Source organism: Dreissena polymorpha, chromosome 5 (assembly GCF_020536995.1).
Source record: "Dreissena polymorpha isolate Duluth1 chromosome 5, UMN_Dpol_1.0, whole genome shotgun sequence".
Lineage (NCBI taxonomy): Eukaryota > Metazoa > Mollusca > Bivalvia > Myida > Dreissenidae > Dreissena > Dreissena polymorpha.
The window spans coordinates 20,177,877-20,198,516 of record NC_068359.1 but is presented as its reverse complement, the minus strand read 5'-3'; the positions used below and the strand labels follow the sequence as shown (position 1 = coordinate 20,198,516).

Below are 20,640 nucleotides of genomic sequence, written 5' to 3'. Positions count from 1 at the left end.
TCATTGCAATTAACTCTAGGGTTTACATGCCTGTGTCGCTGCAAGCTTTTGCAGACTGGAAAATTTAATCATGTTTGCTTATCTTCCCAGAAGATTTAATGTTTGTTTTCATGGTATTGATGGGTATTCTCATTTTAAGGTGGTGAATAATTGCTTACTTAACCATTGTAAAAACTAAAGCAACTGATATCTTAGGTGGTCTTAATGTGATTTTCAATAGTTTCAGTCTGATTTTATGATTGATTGTTACTTATTTCTGTTCTCAGGGAATATGATAATGTAATTTCATACATATTTTTTGTTTAATTAATGGTGCATTATTTTGCTAATTTAAGACTTATAAACTGTTTTTTCACATTATCACATTAAAATTGACTGAGACCACAAAAACCTTGGGTGACTTTATAGATGACAGGGAAGCTTCTCACCGGACTGCGCTATTGTGTAGTCTAGTAGAGCTATAATGGCCGCATGTGGCATTAGACCCTATTTTGCTTGACACAGGTCATAATTATATGAATTCCAAAAAGTATTGCTAGGGTGATATTATAAGAAAAAATTGATAACTATACTTTGTAAACAAAATTCTTTATAATAGCTATTCAATTCTTTCTACTGTCTGTGTAAGATTTGTCATCCAGTCATTTTGCCTCTTTCAAGCTTCAAGTGAAAACATGGGTAACATTTAGTGCTCTTGTTTTTCTTAGAAAGAAAAAGTCATTAAATGAAGCTTTAAAAGTTTCCTTTATTATGCATGAAAATATCGCTTTTAGTCGTTTCATTTTTATTTAACGATTTTTTCAATGACTAATAATTATTCTCGTAATGAGTCTAATTTATTTCCTCATAATGAACACACACATTTTTAAACCTTTGCATGCTGGGAAATTTGTCGTCTGCTAAATTGTCGTCTGCTGAAGTTCTAAAATAAGCATTTTCTTCGATTGTTTTCAAAGAATACTATCAGAATAGCAAACAGTTTTGTGGCGTCTCATCTGGATCCAAACTGTTTGCAAAGGCCTTTAAAATTGAATGTGTAAAGCATACTTTCAAACCAGAAAACATTCACCATTAATATTTGGCCTACTAGAAGAAGCATAAGATTATTAGATTGAGTAAATTGTTGAGATTTCCCATACATGGTACAGGAAAACGATTGAGTCAATAACAGAGTTCTCCATAAACAGCAATGTAAATCACATGGGTAAACACTCGGGCGTGCCTTAATTAAGGTGGCAGATGGTGCAGGTAAGTGAATTGCATATGTCTGGGCAGGGGCTGTTGCTAAGGAAACCGATAAGAAAATTGAGGTATGTAAGGCACATTGACAAAACACTGGGTATACATTAATACTAGCATAAGTTTTGGTAAATTTACCTAAAAGTTTTCACATTACTTCGAAAATTGGTGATTTGTTGGTACTGACATCAAACAAATTGTCAAAATATGCTTCATTTTAATTCTGATATATCCTCTGAATTTGTATCTTATACTGTCAAGACCTCCAAAATTATGATTGAAACTTAAATGTTCCTGAGTTGAAAATTTCATTTGAATAAATGGCCTCGGGTCCATTATCATGAACATTCTCAACTTCTTTGCTCAACTCAGAAGTTGGTTGAGTATCTTACCAAGCCGAGTATTGAGAACGTCTCTCCGCTAACAATCTCAACCTCAGCTATAAGAATATGCACATGTGTCTCCTCGAACTCAGGGTTGAGCTGGACTCAACACTCAAAGAAAAAAACAAACTTTTGTGAACACCAAATTGGGCATGATGGATGGTTAAACTCGTCTAAAAAATTGAGGAAAACTCAAAGTAGAGTCAGAATAAATTCTTGACTTAAGTTTGTTTGTGAATATGGGCCCTGGATTCACTTAAAGCAATTACGGGCCGTGGAGTCACTTACAGCAATCACTTCCTCAAGGCTGCTGCTCCTGCTGCTATTACTGCTGCCACTGCTACGTCTGCTGTTGTTGGGGGTCTCTCCATTATGTTTTCGCTGAATAATATAACAATGGATAGAACACAAAATAAAGTCAGGAAACCTGGTATTTCAGAAATCGTTTTTTTGTATGTTTGTCTGTCTGTCTGCAAAATTTAAATACTCAAATTTATACTTGAAATTTCTCACAAAATACTGAAGATGTTCTGAAAGGACTTTGTATACTCATAATGGGCTATGTGGGAATCATGCGGTTCTGGCCAGAGGTCAAATTTAAGGTCACTATTATAAAAATGAGCAGAACAACCATAATATTGTAGTATCTCAACAACTACATAAGGTATGATTTTCACAAGAGGGAAATCGTCTGCTGTAAGTAAAAAATAAATCTTTTTATTATATACCTGTTTAATGCTTTTTACAAAATACAGGTTGTATCACTCGTTGAAATAAAAAATCCCGTATTACGCTACTCGCTGTTTCCAATTCCGTATTACCATACTAGCCGGACTACTTCGACCCATTTAATGACGTCACATTACACGCACCGAAAATAGAAATATTTTATATTACGAAATATATTACGTAGTACATCATGTGACGTCATTTTTGTGACAAAACACAATAGTTTTATCTAAACTCTGTAAGGGCATGTCGGACGTGGTGTTTTTTAACAGAAAACTATGTGTTAAAAACGTATTTTGGAGTGTGTTTTTAACATGCATAAATGTATATTTCGATAGGAATACAATAAAATAGTGTGTTTTAAACTAAGTTTCGATAAAGACATGGAAGATAGAAGTGGAAGTGCATATGGTTTAAACGTTTTTGTTATAAACATCGGATTAAAGTTGTCAACTTAATTGTTATAAAAATTGGATAACGATGGCATTAAGGTAAGCGTGTCGGAAACCTGTGTTTTCCCGGTTCGAATGTTTACACGTTAATTTACATAAACTGTATTCATACGCGTCTTAAATAAACTATGGCGTAATTGTTTTGTCAGTTTTGTTAAAGTAAAAAATACATTTGTTAGCTGTTTTCGTTAGTTGTTGTATATAATAAAAGAAATATTACGCTAGTCAATTGTTCCAAGAGTTTGTATCACTCTTGTGGCTTGTGCTATTTCGCATCACACTCGAGGCTCCGCCTCTCGTGTGATACGTCATCACACAAGCCACTCGAGTGATACAAACTCTTGGAACAATTGACTAGCGTAATATTCCGTATATATTGTTGTGCTCAATGGACGTTGGAGGTGTACAGATTAAGTGCAATATGAACGTAATGAACATTTTTTTATCTATAGGGGTTTTGTGTTGAAAGGTCAGAGATTTTAGTGTTGCATGCAATACTTTTAATAAAAAAGATTAATCCAAAAAAGATTAATTCAAATTTATAAGACCCCCCCCCCCCCATAACCTTGAACAAATGAGAAACGAAAACAATTTGTGTTTGTGTTGTCGTGTACTAGTTTAAATTCTCAGAGCTACTCTACCTTGCCATGTTTTGGGATCGCTCCCTTGTTAAGGTTCAAGGTGAGCTCAGTGGCGTCTGCAAACTGTTCCTGGTCACATGACACATCCTGTAAGGGGTCCAGGCTCTCATTCAGCTGAAATAAGGGTTTGAGGGGCCATAGGTTAGTAAAGTGATCTCATTCTGTTGAAATAAGGGTGTGAGGGGCCATAGGTTATTATAATGCTCACATTTAGCTAAAATAATAGTTTAAGGGGCCCATATGTTAATGAAGTAAGGATGACATAATGGCCATAATAGTGTTCCCTGTTTGCTGAAATAATCGAATAATAACTATAATTATCTCATTAAGCTAAACTCATTGCTCAGACATTATAGGTTGTATAATTATTCTGAATTCACTTTTATACAGAAGAATTTAAATACAGAATAACTGAATTTGCCTTTTGTATGCATTAATGCATAATTACCTTGTGCCCTAACCTGTACATCAAAACTTTATATAGAAATCATTTAATATCATATCTATATTATAAATTGCATGTTCAAAACACGCAAGAGTTTACCTACAGAAATTTGAGTTTCATCATATGTGTCATGAAGCAGAACTGTTAAATAATTAGTATAATTAATATAACAAGGTATTGGTCAAGACTATGATAGGCTCTATTATGTTTCTAGCGTTCCAATTGGAAAATGAGGTTAAATGCATGGGCATAAAGTTTCATCCCAGATTAGCATGTGCAGTCTGCACAGGCTAATCAGGGACAACACTTTTGCCTAAACTGGTTTTTCACGAAGAAGAGACTTCTGTGAAACAAAATATTCCATAAAATCGGAAATTGTAAAAATCATACTTAATTAGCCTCTGAGGACTACACAGGCTTATCTGGGACGTCACTTTATGTACGTACTTTTTTTCTAGAGCAAGGTTTAACAGAGTTCCACACTGACCTGTTCCTGACTCTTTCCAAGACTCAAAAATGTGTGGATTTCTAATTTTGAACACAAAAAAGAGGATTTTGTTTTAGTCATTTTTTGACAAAATCAGCAGAAATTAATGTGCCATGAACGATAATGATATTACAGTATTCAAATTCCATACTGACCTTTTCTTGAATGGTTCCTCTTTGAGGCGCATCTTCAGAGTGTTCGGTGACAATTATCTGAGGAGTTGTCTCCCTCTCCGTTGGTGGTCTCCCCTGATTGTCGGCCATCTTGGGCTTATTAGTTAATAGCAAGAGTCAAATCTGGTGTATGTTAATGCCACAAATAGTTTTCTAATCAGTGTTGTTTGTTGTAACAGCAGTTTCGGCTCGTGCTGAGAAAAATCCTATATATTAATATATGGTTTAATCCAGAAAAATATTTTATTCTGCAATTTTGTTAATGCCTCAAATTGTTCAAATTGACGGCTTAAAAGTTCTAAACTTTGTTTTAAGATGCCTGATATAACTTAAGGAAAAACACGTATATCTAGAATGTAATGAATAAATTCTACTTGAAATCAGATTCTCTGAGTATTGATTACAATAATCATATCTATTGAAATAACTAATTAAGTAAACAAAAACTTTATTGATTCATGTTTAAGAAATTATTGTATTCACTTTTAGTTGTATGCCATTATATACTCCTTTAATCCAATATCTCAAATAATGTATAAAATTTTCATGAATAAACACAATAAACTTTTAAATACTATATTGTAATTTAATATCTACAATTGTATTGAAATCTGCCCCAAGTCTGAATTGAAATGCATTTGTACAGAAATGTTATAGTCATTCAATTGTTTAGTATGAAACAAAAGAAAGAATAGCCCACCTTTGTTGGCACGATATATTCTGAAACTATAATTAAACTGACACTTACATATTTAAAGGCTTTTGTTATTATTCTTTGTCTGTATCAAACTTTAACCTATCTTGTCAGCATATTGTATGAAACAAGTCAGTAATTGTTTTCTCATAGTCTTTAACCCTTTCCTCCATGATAAGCAGAGTGAAAATGGCTTTTGCAACCAGTATAAAACCAGAACAGCCTGCGAGTAACTCGCAGTCTGTTCAGGTTTTATGCTGTTTGCTGCTCATCAGTAACTATTGGTTGGAAACGAAGCATTTAAAAAATGAATTCAGAAAGAAAGGTATTTTATTAACCCTTTAAGCGCTGGAACCGAATTTTGAAGGCCTTTGCAAACAGTTTGGATCTAGATGAGACGCCACAGAACGTGGCGTCTCATCAGGATCCAAACTGTTTGCTATTCTGATAGTATTCTTTGAAAAAATCAAAGAAAATGCTAATTTTAGATATTTAGCAGACAACATTTTAGCAGACGACAAATTTCCCAGCATGCAAAGGGTTAAATGTAATTTTCTAAGGGACTACAAATGCGTGAAAATACTTATGTAAGTGGTAAAGGGTCAAAGTAAATCAAATAAATTATACAGCGGCATGCTTAAGACTACATACTTTGTTTTCTTTGAGTCTTCAAAGCTATGTATGATATGAGCTGTGTCGTACACAAATAGGTCTAAAGCCATATTCAGCCAGCGCAAAGCCCCCGTCCAGCCTGCAGAGACGCGCAGGCAGATCAAGAGCTAAGCTGCCTTCTATAAAGACACGCACACTTTCTGGTCTCATGAGGTTCACCGCTGAACAGACTGAGCACATATTCAGACTGGGGTCGTATTCCAGAAACATCTTAAGTCATTTCTGAAATATTTTCACTTAAGTTAAAAATTACAATGTTTTGTATTTCTTTACTAAATAAAGACATGCATGTTGTTTTGGTATTCCTCAAATAACACTGACATAATGATGTTATTTTGATGTAATTTTCGATGACTCACTATTGCATTATGAAATGAAACACTTAAGAAAAATTCCCAATTTAAGGATAAAAATGAAATTTAACTTAAGATGCTTCTGGAATACCACCCCTGGTCTTTTGCTACACTGGCCACATATGGGCTAAGACCCATTTAAGCATGATGGTGGTATTATTATGTACCGGTATTGAACGGGCAAATTGAAGACTGATTAGTATGTTTTCTTTGATTATTCAAGTTTTATATCGTATGAATTTTTTTCATCTTCAAGGTGCTAAAATACAATATTGCATTTTAAAGGGGAATATAAATAGAATCTCACCAAAATACAGTCACAAATTAAAACAATGTAAATGCCCAGTTTTCTTGCTCTGTTTGTGAATGATGTATTTTTAAATATGTAATTTTCTTATTTTAGGGCAAAGATAAGTTCAATTTCTGATGCTTTTTATCCCCACCCAGAGAGAAAAATATAGCATTGGGTTTGTCCGTCTGTCTGTCGGTCCTTGAGTTCGACCGTCCGTCTGTGACAAAACCTTTAAGGGCTATATCTCAGAAACTATGTAAGATATAAACATGAAACTTCATAGGTGTATAGATCAATGAGGGGAAGTGCCATGTACAAGAACCATACCCCTACACTTTCTTTAATAAGAGTTATTCCTCTTAGTTGTTTTTTGTATGATGAATTTGTTTAGGGCTATATCTCAGATACCATCCAAGATGTCAACATGAAAATTCATGGGTGTAATGCTATTAATTAGGAGGAAAGCCATGCTTAAGAACCATAACCCTTCACTTTCTTCAATAAGAGTTATTGCCCTTTGTTGTTTTTGTATGAAGGAACTTTTCAGGGCTATATCTCAGATGTGATACAACATTTCGACATGAAACTTCATGGGTGTGTAGAAATCAATGGGAAGAAGTGTCATGCACAAGAACCACAACCCTGCACTTTCTAAACTATGAGTTATTGCCCCTCCTTGTTTTTGTATGATGCAACTTTTCAAGGCTATATCTCAGATACGCTTCAAGATGCAGCATGGAACTTCATGGGTGTGTAGTAATCAGTGAGGAGAATTGCAATTCATATAAACAATTACCCTACACTTACTTATTACCTATTAATTATTACCCTTCGTTAACAAACTTTATTTTGCAGGGGGATACCAATTCAACGAATTTGCTTGTTCAATACTAAACCTGATGTATTGGCCATTGGGGTCACACACAGATAACCTGTCCTCACAGGGATGTGCAGTATTTTCTCTATGACATTTCTTCCTGCCTTCATATTGAAATTACACTGTGAATCCAATATAAGACTCACCAATATAACGCAGAATCCAATTTATCAAGGGTTAGTGTAAGAATGTTTTTCCTGCCACCTTTTCATTTTTGTGTCAAATATTTACTTTAAATTTAAATAATGGCAGGGCCTATTGTACTGATTGAGTTATTGCTCTTTTTAACATTTCCTTATGCATTTGCAGTTTTCAATCAACACAATGGAGTCCACATTGGGCCAGGCAATGCTGAGTCTGAAGTACCGTAATGAGCGATTTCCAGCCGCAACCAGTCCAGACTGGATCTCCAGGAGACAGAAGATTCTGTATGCCTGCCTTCTGATTGGCTGCCCCTGGCTCAGAGATCGGTCACATGACCTTGTGCGTCTGCTGCGATTGGACAAGTGGAGAGACAATGTAATTAGACTGAGTTACACGTAAAGTACCCTTATACTAGGAATAGAGATAAAAATAGTTGTAAGTGATAATTGATGTAATTTTGACCATTCTAATAATAATTAAACAGTCATGAAATGATCTCACTCTGTGAAACTGGTTTTTAGGCATATGCTTAAAGTGTCTTGTAGTTTGACCAGAACTGAATTTAAAAAAAATGACATTCTTTAAACAAAAAAAAGACCTAAAAGCGAAAAATGTTGTTCCTGATTAGTCTGTGCTTACTTCCCAGACTTTATTCTCAGCCTGGCCACATAACTTGTTTGTTTATCAGTTACAGTAATGAAGTGATTGCTTCCCTTACCTATGATTCAAGTCTGGCAGTTGTCAGTTACTGAAATAAGTATGTGCACATGGAACCAGATACTGCTAATGTCAGTTACTGAAATAAGTATGTGTACAGAGAATCAGATACTGCTTATGTTAGTTACTTAAATAAGTATGTGCACAGGGAACCAGATACTGCTAATGTCAGTTACTGAAATAAGTATGTGCACAGGGAACCAGATACTGCTAATGTCAGTTACTGAAATAAGTATGTGCACAGGGAACCAGATACTGCTAATGTCAGTTACTGAAATAAGTATGTCCACAGGGAACCAGATACTGCTAATGTAAGTTACTGAAATAAGTATGTGCACAGGGAACCATATGCTGCTAATGTCAGTTACTGAAATAAGTATGTGCACAGGGAACCAGATACTGCTAATGTCAGTTACTGAAATAAGTATGTGCATAGGGAACCAGATATTGCTAATGTCAGTTACTGAAATAAGTATGTGCACAGGGAACCAGATACTGCTAATGTCAGTTACTGAAATAAAAATGCGCACAGGGAACCAGATACTGCTAATGTCAGTTACTGAAATAAGTATTTGCACAGGGAACCAGATACTGCTAATGTCAGTTACTGAAATAAGTATGTGCACAGGGAACCAGATACTGCTAATGTCAGTTACTGAAATAAGTATGTGCACAGGGAACCAGATACTGCTTATGTCAGTTACTGAAATAAGTATTTGCACAGGGAACCAGATACTGCTAAACCCTTTCCCACTCAGAAGCAAAGTGAAAATGGCTTTGTGCAAACAGCATAAAACCTGAACAGCCTTGGAGTAACTTGCAGTCTGTTCATGTTTTATGCTGCTAATCAGTATCTAATGGTTGGAAATGAAACCTTTAACATTTGAATCAAGTAAGAAAGGTCTTTAATTTTAGAAATTCAGCAGACGACATTTTTGCAGACGACAAATTTCCCAGCATGCAAAGGGTTAAATGTACATGTAACTTTGTAAGGGACAACAAATGCGTCAAAATACATATCTAATTTGTAAAGGGTTATTCAGCATGCCTAGGAAAAGAGTGAGTTGGTAACTTTATCACTGCTGTTTTGAGACTTAAATGCTTTTGAATACTCTAGAAATATATTTTTTTTAAAGCAGTTGGAGTACATGACTGGCTTTCACAGCAAGTGCACAAAATAGCTCCTCACATTTTTTGCAGGTTCAGCAAGTAATAAAATGGGTGGAGACGGGTTTTAAGCTTGCAACGTTGGCCAACTTTCTTGTGTTTCTACGACAGGGGTCATACATGTCTGTCCTAGAACGGTTGCTCGGCATTCGTTCTGTGTTTCCACAACAACAGGGCATGCGCCAGGTGAGATGTACAGAGGTGGTTTTAAGGCCAATTTTGTGCCAGAGTTTGGCCCCATAATCCAGGGCATAGTATCATGAACATACTTAAGTTCGGGGATCATATTTTCCCACAACATCAATCGGTCTGGATTTAAAATGGGGGGTGGGGGGGAAAGATTCGATAAATTACATCCGAAATCCATACATGCCAGAATGTTTAGGTCCAAATCAGGACATTCCATAAAAAATTATCGGGAAATTTGACCAAAAAGCAGGACACCTAAAACTACATTCAACCTTTACTTTAGTAAGTATATTACTTACAAAAACTCTAATTTTCTGCCCAATTTTGAAGATACATGTGATTCAGAAATTCGTGAACACAGCGTTCATTATTCTCCGGAAGTAAACACACTCCATAAACTGAATTGTGGGGTTTCCCTGTATGCCTCGATTTTACATCCAATCGGTACAGGGATATCCCCTTGAACATATGTAAATCGTGTAATGGGAGCGCAACCAATCGTCAATTAACTCTAAATTTAGATTGATGCAATATGTTACAAATTATTTTCTGACAATCAGTCGAAACCGAAAGTTAATTTATGTGAAACATCAATGCGTATTAGTCAGCATCCAATTTGTTTGATGTACAAAATTGGTGTTTTGACAGGTTTTATAACCTTAGGTGGTATAATACACAGGATAATAGTGTCATTGGCGTTTATTTCTGTATGATACATCTTTCGATAGCAATTAGAGACCTCTTTCATAAAAACACTGTGGTGTGAATGCCTGATAAAATCAATAATTGCCGATAAATCACGGATAAGGTGTCAAAAACAACACTGGTGCACTTGAGTAGCAGAAGCAGGTTGTTAATTGGGGGGCAATAAAGGGATTAGCCATGGTAAGTTTTAACCAGACAGAGCTTGAATAGCGAATTTTATTCGGAACTTGTAGACTTTACATCGTTTTTAATTGAAAAAAATTATGAGCTATTGTCATCACCTTGGCGTCGGCGTCCGGTTAAGTTTTGCGTTTAGGTCCACTTTTCTCATAAAGTATCAATGCTATTGCATTCAAACTTGGTACTGCTACTAACTATCATGAGGGGCAGGCCCGTACCCAGGCCATGGGCCCAGGGGCCCGGGCCCCCCCTGCTGGCTGTCGAACTATGATTTTTTTTTTTAATAATCGGCCCATTGCAATTTTTTCTCTCGTGCAAGGGCCCACAGTATACTTTCCCTCAAAACAAAAGAGCAGCTATGTTTTATTGTCCCTGATAAACAAGGGGATTAACGCTCGCCAATCGAGATAAGCCTCTAGGCAATGTTTTCTTATCGCCTTGCACACACATCCCTTATCAGTCCCCCATTGTGATCATGAATGCTTCACCTATCGATGGTTGATGTAACATGTATTTTGATACGTGCAGCGCATGGAAGCAACTGCTACAGGAGTTCGTAGACTATGGTCTGATAATTGCCGTCGCAAGTTTTTTTCTTCGTTGAGAAGGCCATAGATGATTTTTCCCTTCTTAAAGTTATTTTTTTTAAACCTTTTATTGGGAATTTTTAGGTCCCAATATATACTTTTTGCATTGAGAATAGGGCCCTGAATTTGAACCGGAACAAATAAACTGACAAAGGTATTAAAACTGAGTATTTATAATTTTTGAAAGGAAATCACTGAACAAGACTACGATGAGATAGTTAACATGTTTGTTTAAAAGAAAAACAGATTCATAAATTTGCCGAGCAACAGATAAGAATTTGGCAGAATTCAGTATTTAAAATAATTGAGTACCGAGAATTGAGTAATATCAACCTATTAGTGGCTCATTGGTAAAAAAATGAAAATTGAAACAACAAATTGATCTCATTATATAAGTTAACCTGATCCAGTGTAGAAAAATATTGTATAATTAAATCATCTCTTTCCTTGAATTTGTTTGAAAACAGTCAAATATGTTAAATTGATTATTTAAGACTTTCATTCTTTCCCCCAAATATTAGACGTTTCGCGCATTTTTTTCCATAAAAAATGACAAGGTCTTTCCCAAAAAATCAGATTTAAAAAAAACCTGTGACGTTATTAATTTGTGAAAAAAAATGATGGAAGCAATACGAGAGTTGATGTGGATAATTGTCAGTTTAAACCTGTAAGTTTCGCAAATCTAAAGCTTTTAATATTGTTGTGAATTCACACCAATGTTTTAAGTTTAAGACTTCCGAAATGTGCTGATTTACTTGTTATATTCCATTAATTCATATCACAAAATACGTTTTTTATAAGCATTAAAATTCACCTTGCAAAGTGCCAAATTAAAAAAAGTATATATATAGGCAGGGGGGACCCCTCCCAAACCCTCCCCGGTTGGGCCCCCCCAGTAAAAAAATCCTGGGTACGGCCCTGAGGGGACTGGGCAGGCAAAGTTAGATAACTCTGGCTTGCATTTTGACAGAATTATGTGCCCTTTTTAACCAGGTTTTCCGAAGGAAAAAACTGGTTATTAGATTGGCGAATGCGGGCGGGCTGGCTGGCTGGCTGGCTGGCGGGCTGGCTGGCTGGCGGGCTGGCGGAACAAGCTTGTCCGGGCCATAACTATGTCGTTCATTGTCAGATTTTAAAATCATTTGGCACATTTGTTCACCATCATTGGACGGTGTGTCGCCCGAAATAATTACGTCGATATCTCCAAGGTCAAGGTCACACTTTGAGTTCAAAGGTCAAAAATGGCCATAAATGAGCTTGTCCGAGCCATAACTATGTCGTTCATTGTCAGATTTTAAAATCATTTGGCACATTTGTTCACCATCATTGGACGGTGTGTCGCGCGAAATAATTACGTCGATATCTCCAAGGTCAAGGTCACACTTTGAGTTCAAAGGTCAAAAATGGCCATAAATGAGCTTGTCCTGGCCATAACTATGTCATTCATTGTGAGATTTTAAAATCATTTGGCACATTTGTTCACCATCATGGGACGGTGTGTCGCACGAAAGAATCACGTCAATATCTCCAATGTCAAGGTCGCCACGACTAAAAATAGATTTTTTTAAAAAACAAACTTACAAAGGGGGTTAATTTTGTTTGTTCATTTCAAAAGTTCAGTTTGAGTTTTCTCCCTTTATCAGATTTTTTTTTCACAATGAAAACCTGGTTTTGTGACAATTTTGTCCCTTGTTATACTTAGAAATTTGAAAATTTTGTTTAAGTTTTGTGTTTAGGTCCATTTTATTCTTTAAGTATCAAAGCTATTGCTTTCATACTTGCTACACTTACTAACTATCATAAGGGGACTGTGCAGGCAAAGTTATGTAACTCTGACTGGCATTTTGACAGAATTATGTGCCCTTTTCATACTTAGAAAATTGAAAATTTGGTTTAGTTTTGATTTAGGTCCACTTTTTTCCTAAAGTATCAAAGCTATTGCTTTCATACTTGCAACACTTACTAACTATCGTAAGGGGACTGTGCAGGCAAAGTTATGTAACTCTGACTGGCATTTGGACGGAATTATGGGCCCTTTATATTTGGAAAATTTGGTTAAGTTTTGTGTCCACTTTACCCCTAAAGTATCATAGATATTGCTTTCATACTTAGAACACTCGCAAACTATCATAAGGGGACAGTAAAGGACAAGTTGCATAACTCTGGTTGTCATTTTTATGGAATTATGGCCCTTTTTTGACTTAGTAACTTTGAATATGTGGTTACATTTTGTGTTTAGATCCACTTTACTTCTAAAGTATCAAGGCTATTGCTTTCAAACTTCAAATACTTTCATGCTATCATGAGGGTACTGTACATGGCAAGTTGAATTTTACCTTGACCTTTGAATGACCTTGACTCTCAAGGTCAAATTATTAAATTTTGCTAAAATTGCCCTTACTTCTTTATTTATGATTAGATTTGATTGATACTTTGACAAAACAACTCTTACCTGACATACCACAACAGACTCCACCCAAACCATCCCCCCCGAATCTCCCCCTCATTCCCCCCCCCCCCCCCATTTTTTTTTTTAAAGATCATCTAATAAATGACCACCACACCCTCACACTATACCCCCCCCCCGCCCCCCCCCCCAAAAAAAATTTTTTTTATGCCCCCAGTAGGGTGGCATATAGCAGTTGAACTGTCCGTCAGTATGTCAGTCAGTCTGTTAGTCCGTCCGAAAAAAACTTTAACATTGGCCATAACTTTTTCACTATTGAAGATAGCAACTTGATATTTGGCATGCATGTGTATCTCATGGGGCTGCACATTTTGAGTGGTGAAAGGTCAAGGTCATCCTTCAAGGTCAAAGGTTAAATATATAGCTTCAAAGTGGCGCAAAAGGGGAAATAGTGTTTCTGACAAACACATATCTTGTTTAGTCAAAAGGGTTATTTTTGCTGTATTAATATAATGCATACAATTTGTTTGCATCTGTGACAATGTTTTTGATATTTTTTGTCTTTATTGAACTGTAAAAGACTCCCTTTAATCACAGGTACAGTATTTGTGAATTTCAGGTGACGTTTGAGTACATGACCAGGGAGTTGCTTTGGCATGGATTTTCAGTAAGTCGATAGGAAAAACATACAAAGTCTACCCAAAATCAGTAATGGGGCAATGAACGATACGAGCCTTGCTGTGGGAAAATAGGGCTTAATGCAGGTGCATAGAGTTTCTTTTCCAGATTAAACTCTGAAGTCAGCACTGCCTGATCAGGGACGATACTTTCTGCTTAAATAGGATTTCCAGCAAGAAGAGATTTCTAATAAACACCATAACAGCGGAAAGTGTTGTCCCTCATTAGCCAGTGGGGACTTCACAGGGTTATCTTGGATGACACTTCGCGCCAGCGTTTAGCTTTATTTTACCAGATTACGACTTATATGTATTTTTATTAAACCTTCTTTCATAGATGGAGATTAATGTTTGTTTGCTATTATCAGACCTCCAGTCTGTAGAATATGGTTGAGTTTGCTCTTGAAGCCCAACAATTTTCATCCAATGCACAAGTACATTTAAACGTTTGTGGGAATACAATCGAGACCAAGCTTGTGGTCAATTTATACCATATTTTATGAAATCAGTTCTGAAATGGGTCTGGTTATTTAGCAAGCTTCTGGCGAGCTCACTTACCTATCCCTAGACATGTTTAATAAAATATTATAAAGAATGACCAATGCCACCTTTTTCAAATGCCTAATAACAAAATAATAGCAGAGGTATAATTTTGTAAAACTGTTAATAAATCATAGATGTTGTTTACTGCAGTAGGTCATTTAAACCCCCACAGGCCTCTCGCCCATAAAAAAGCAATCAAATAGAAAAACTGCTTCCAACAGGTACTAGTAGCTTTAATTTTTATGCAGCTTAGTTGTTCTGAAAATGTGCATTTTGAAAGCTTACCAGTAGACCTAGCTTTGCATTGCACTTGAGACTGGATTGAGGTCAATGTCACTTCTACTTAAAATAGAAAATCTTTTTTCACTGAATCAGTTATTGCGCTAAATTTTGTGTTGAAGTTGCTAACATACAGACCTAGCTTGCAATTGCACAATTATTGAAATGAAATTCAGATCTAAAACGTTGAACAACCGGTTTTATGTGGTTGCCATGTTTCTTTTTCTTTTTCAGGAATTCCTGTTCTTCATTCTACCTCTTGTTAACTTTCAAAAAGTCAAGAACTTTGTGTTGCAAAAAATACTGCCATCTGCTTCCAAGTCTGCACTGTCCCATAATGCACCTCGTGATTTCACTTCCTGTGCAGTGTGTGGAGATTGGCCAATCAGAGCCCAGGAAATCGGTTGCCATCATGTCTTCTGCTATTTTTGTATTCATGTAAGTTTTGTGTGTAGTTTGACATTTTTAAGATTTATTGTTTGATGGAATAATTGAGTGGATGTTTATTATTAGAAACCTTTTAACTTCACATGGCAGAAATTACTCATAGCACACGTTTATCTGTAAGTATATCACAAAATGGTATATACACTACCTGCTTATTGAACAAGTATTAAATGTAGGTTTTAGTGAACTAAACTTTAAAAATTCGTTTTGGATTTTTCTCAAATATTTACTTTTCAAGAACATTAATGTATACATGATGTTATTATAAGACCATTAATTCTGGCTGTTAGAAAAGTTTATCCAAATTATCAGTCTTGATTGCTATCTTTTTCATTTAAGAATACAATATAAAAAAATTGGAGCAATATAAGTGTTGATTACACTCCCTATGTCTGTGTCCAACCATGTCTTGTGGAGGCATCTATGACATAACAAGTTTTCTTTAAGAGGTTTTTTCTTTTTCATTTTATAGAGTAACTATAAAGCAGACCCAGGTTTTGCCTGCCCTTTGTGTTCTCAGAAGATCGGGAAAGAAAGAGACATTCGATCTGTGACCATAGTGCCACGCAGCAACAACGATGATGATGATAATACTTAATTAGACAGCTTTTATTTTTAATTTTCAAAGCATTAAACTTTTATCGATGATAGGTGTTTGCTAGACCTTTTTTCGATTTACTCGGTTTTTGGATCGGCTGTCCTCATTTTTAGCTCATGGTGAGTTTTTGAAATCACCTTTTGTCTGTCGTTTATAATCTGTATATCCATGCATGTTGTCAACATTTACCTTGTTAACAATATAGGGGCCACATTTATTGTCAAAACTGAATGAAACTTGGTCGAAACATTGGAAAGCATTTTTTCACAAAAGATCTGCCCATGCCAATGTTCTGATCCAATGAGAACCAATTCAAATGCTGTTTCACCTGAGAAGTTACTGGAATTTGTACAGACAGTTTCATTCAGGCTGGGCTCCAATGTTGCAATTAATGCAGTTGAATTGGTCTCATGAACAACCTGGCGTTCGGAATGAGTTCTAGACAGGATGCAATCATTCTTAACAGTATCATGAAATGTTTGGCAGTGCATAGACCCTTTTGGATGTTTCCCACAGCTAGTTTCAAATTTGTAAGTCTTTCATCTGTGGGAAAAACCAGACCTTTTATGAAATCCCAATGACTCCCCAAATACACTAGAGACTGAATGGGAACAAGTTGTGATTTTTCCTTGTTGACTATGAAACCTAGACGGTAAAGGTGACTTAGGATTTGTGCTCTGTCTTGTAACAATAACTTTTTTGTTTTGTTTGTGGCCAACCAATTGTCTAGAAAGCTTGATAGACAAATATTGAATTTACAAAGGTGAGCTACTACCACAGTGATTACTTTCATGAAGACACAAGGAGCACTTGTTGGGACAAAGCAAAGTGTTCAAAACTGGTATGTTACGCCTTGGAAATGAAATTGAAAGTACTTACAATGAACTTAGAAAATTTTCAAATGAAAATATGCATCTTTCAAATCTATTGTGAAAGCCAAATCTCCCTTCTGTACTAGATTCAAGTCTTTGGTCAGTGTATCCATCTTGAAATGTTTTTTGCAGAGATACTCGTTGAGGGGTTTCAGGTTTATAACCGGTCCCATTTCCCCAATCTTTTTATGCCCCAGAAGGAGGGCATATAGTGATCGGACCGTCCGTCTGTCTGTCTGTCTGTCTGTCTTTCCGTCACACTTTGTGTTTAGATTTTGCACTTAGGTTTCGAAAAATGCTCATAACTTCTATGTCGCTTCAGATAGCAACTTGATATTTTGCATGCATGTGTTTCTCATGGAGCTGCACATTTTGAGTGGTGAAAGGTCAAGGTCATCCTTCAAGGTCAAAGGTCAAAACAACAAATTGAAGGGAAGAAATAAGCTTCAAAGGGAGATAATTATCTGAACCTGCCAAATGATTATATAATTTTATTTTTAAATCAAAGCGGCGTAGAAGGGGGCATTGTGTTTCTGACAAACACGTCTCTTGTTTGGTACTATAAACAACGTGCAGTAAAAACCGGCATGTATTTTGTTTGGATTGACAATTTTTATGGCATGTTTTTCTGAAAGGGCGTCTATTGCTTGTTTTATAATGTTTTGACTTTTTACAGGAATATTGGTGGGTTTTATTCTTAAAAATGGAGGTTTTTCCAGAAACTCTAATTTGTAACCTTCTTTTATTATGTCCAGAACCCATTTGTCTGTTGTTATCATTTGCCATTCTGACAGGAAATGAGACAGTTTTCCCCCAATGGGTATATCCGGATTTTGTGCAATAATACTGACATTTTTCATCTGTTTTTTGCCAATGGCTTTCCTTTACCAGTGGCCGGTCTTCTTGGACCATAACTTCCTGAGTGATAACTACCTCGGGTCGGGGCAGCTGTTTTGTCGCTGTCTGATCTTGTAACCTTTGGGATGCCAAAATTATTTCATCTACTGAAAGAGGTACCTGGCTTTTCAGCAGATCTCTCAAATGCTGGTCTTTTGTTTGATTCTGACTGTGTCTCAGAGAACTTTTGTTTTTGCCAACATCAGGAATAAGGTCATCCACTTGTTTCTTTTTCTCTTTCTTCTCCTTGAGTAATGTTTCTAAGCCCTTCCCAAATACACCATCACCAGTCAATGAGAGGTTAGTGATCTCTAATTTGTCTGTTTGTTCATATAAAGCAGTGTCAGTCACTGTCCTGCATGTAATGTGGTTGAATGCCCCTGATCTGCCAATGTGATCCACACTCTTAGTACTTATAGCAAAAATGTCTTTCACTAATTGGGAGGCTTTGTCTTTGTGAAAATCCTCTGACCCAATAAACTGGAGCAAATTCCCTAGACTCTACCATTCGAGCTGGTTGGGTGAACAAATTCTTACCCTTAGCGAATGAGGCTTTGATACCATATACCTCTTTGTATGGCAACATTATACCAAAGAGTCCAATGACAGCACTTGCAACAATTTCTCTGCTTCCCCATCAACAGGGAAGAGGTCAAAATTATCTTCAGAATATGCAGTAAAATAGTTTGGCTCTTTGCATCATTCTGTAACTGCTTTCAGGATCTTCTATATGAGATTTGTCCAAAGTGATGCCTTTTATTTCCACAGACTTTTTTACCAATGCATCCTCTCCGAACATGTCAAAAAGACCTTTTTTCATGCTCTCAAACATGGACTCTGTGACATTATTGTTCTTGTCAGAGTTTTGCTTTATTTCCAATATTTTCATCAAGCTCAGAGTCTTTGTGACCACAAGCACATAGGATTATTCTGTCAGACTGTCCATCAGACTGTTTCTCATCACTACTGTCTGAACATATAGCTGACCCATGTCTCCTGTCATCAATTTTGGCTTTGCTATCTTTCGAGACTGACTGTTCTTGTTTGTCAAGAAACTGTTGCAACATTTCTTCATTATTTCCCATTTTGTTGCTTAGGTCAGCATATCTCTTGGACTTTTTGGCACGATTGTCATTATAATGCTGAGAATTAGCGGGTTTTGTACCAACTAACAACTGTGCGGGTTCATTTTTGCTCAACAATTCTTCCGCACGTGGTGACGCCATATTTGCGAACTCGCTGTCGCCATCTTAATACCAGTTTGTTTCAGGCGTAATTTCCCTGTCCGCATGCGAATGACAACTCTCCATAATGACACAAGTCAGTAAGAAAGGCTTGAACACTGTATTATGTGAATTGGGAATAAGACATCAAACTGGGAATGGACATCATTTTGGTGATTTTTTCAAACAAAACTAGTCATTTCATGATCTACATATATTTTTGTAATATATTATCTATAATTCAAGCTTAATAAGAAATTTTCCATGACTTTTTTATTAACATTGATTGAATTTGTATCATTTAAAGTGTATTTTTAAACTGTGTCCATGCGCGGCATGGACACAGTTTTATTTCATGAGGATTTTTTTTTTTAATTAATAAAAAATCCAGTTTTTAAGTAATTTACTAAAATCAATTAAAATGATGCTATTATATATGCAAGTATATGTTTTAATTATAATTTGTAAAACTAGATAAATGCAACATATAAAACTGCATATTATGCACTTTTGATAAAACACAATTTATTCCCAAATTGATGTCTTATTCCCAATTCACATAATACAGTGTTCTTTGATTTATGATTAAAACTCGAAGAAAATTACAAAGTCTAATAAAAATTGCTGTAAAATAAAAACAATGTGAAGACTTTTGCAAGAATAAAAGAACTGTTTATCTGACTAGAAATAGGAAGTAAGCTTATATCGACTGCGCATGTGCAGCCTGCTCGCAGCTTTTCGAAAAAGCTTACTGTTATTTCAGGTAAGTTTATTTATGAAATAAAACACAGTCGCCAAGGGGAGGGGCATTTATCCCAATATGGTTATTGTAAAACCTTGTTAGCACTCTAAAAGTTCCATATATTGTCCAATCTAAATGAAACGTGCCTAGAACATCAGTTTTAATGATATCTTGGGGATGCACTGAGCAGGTCAGTTCCTTCTCAGGTTAGCGACTGAAGTGTACCACTAACAATGGCGTGGTGTAATTACACATTAAAATTAATCGCAATATGATATCAATTTCAAATTTGATGTGTTGAACCATTTTATGTTTAAAAAAAAATCTCAATTTTTGATAATGATAATAGTATTGAATACATTTAGCCATATTTAAATTTAACCACTGTTGTGTGTGTTCAGTCATTAAGACCGGGAATAATATATCAACTTGGTTGATGTTGTTTGTATCCTACACATGCTTTTGAAACCCATATAAATGTTAAACATGAATGTTGGTTGCTATGGAAACCATATTTTGACATTAACAATTGTGTGATTAAAATAAGAAGATTCATATGACAGTGTTATTTTGTTAATTTTAACTAATTTTTAGAAGGTACCTTTTTAAGTCTTAAACATTATTACATTGTCTGTTCATATTTCATATTCAATGTCCATGTTTTATGTGGGTTTATTTATTTTTAATTAGCTCATCTATTTCTTTTTTTTAATTAAGAGCTATTGTCATCACCTTGGCGTGGGCGTCCGGTTAAGTTTTGCGTTTAGGTCCACTTTTCTCAGAAAGTATCAATGCTATTGCATTCAAACTTGGTACACTTACTTTCTAT

At 35.7% G+C, this 20,640-nt stretch overlaps 1 protein-coding gene across 2 annotated transcripts in view; it reads left to right on the top strand.

The window, feature by feature from the left end:
* The window catches only part of LOC127831655 (peroxisome biogenesis factor 2-like), a 35,799-nt gene extending 15,431 nt beyond the window's left edge, over window positions 1–20,368 (top strand). The window contains exons 4-9 of one of the 2 annotated variants that reach the window (XR_008026427.1): window positions 7,747–7,956; window positions 9,499–9,651; window positions 14,153–14,200; window positions 15,267–15,470; window positions 15,952–16,149; window positions 16,189–20,368. Coding sequence is in view for 1 of the 2 variants with exons in the window: in XM_052356678.1 (XP_052212638.1) it covers window positions 7,747–7,956; window positions 9,499–9,651; window positions 14,153–14,200; window positions 15,267–15,470; window positions 15,952–16,077 (741 nt within the window). In the remaining variant the exon portion in view is untranslated. Of the gene's footprint in view, window positions 1–7,746; window positions 7,957–9,498; window positions 9,652–14,152; window positions 14,201–15,266; window positions 15,471–15,951 lie in introns of both variants that reach the window. The other variant, XM_052356678.1, reaches the window with a different exon arrangement.
* The last annotated feature ends 272 nt before the right edge of the window (window positions 20,369–20,640 follow it).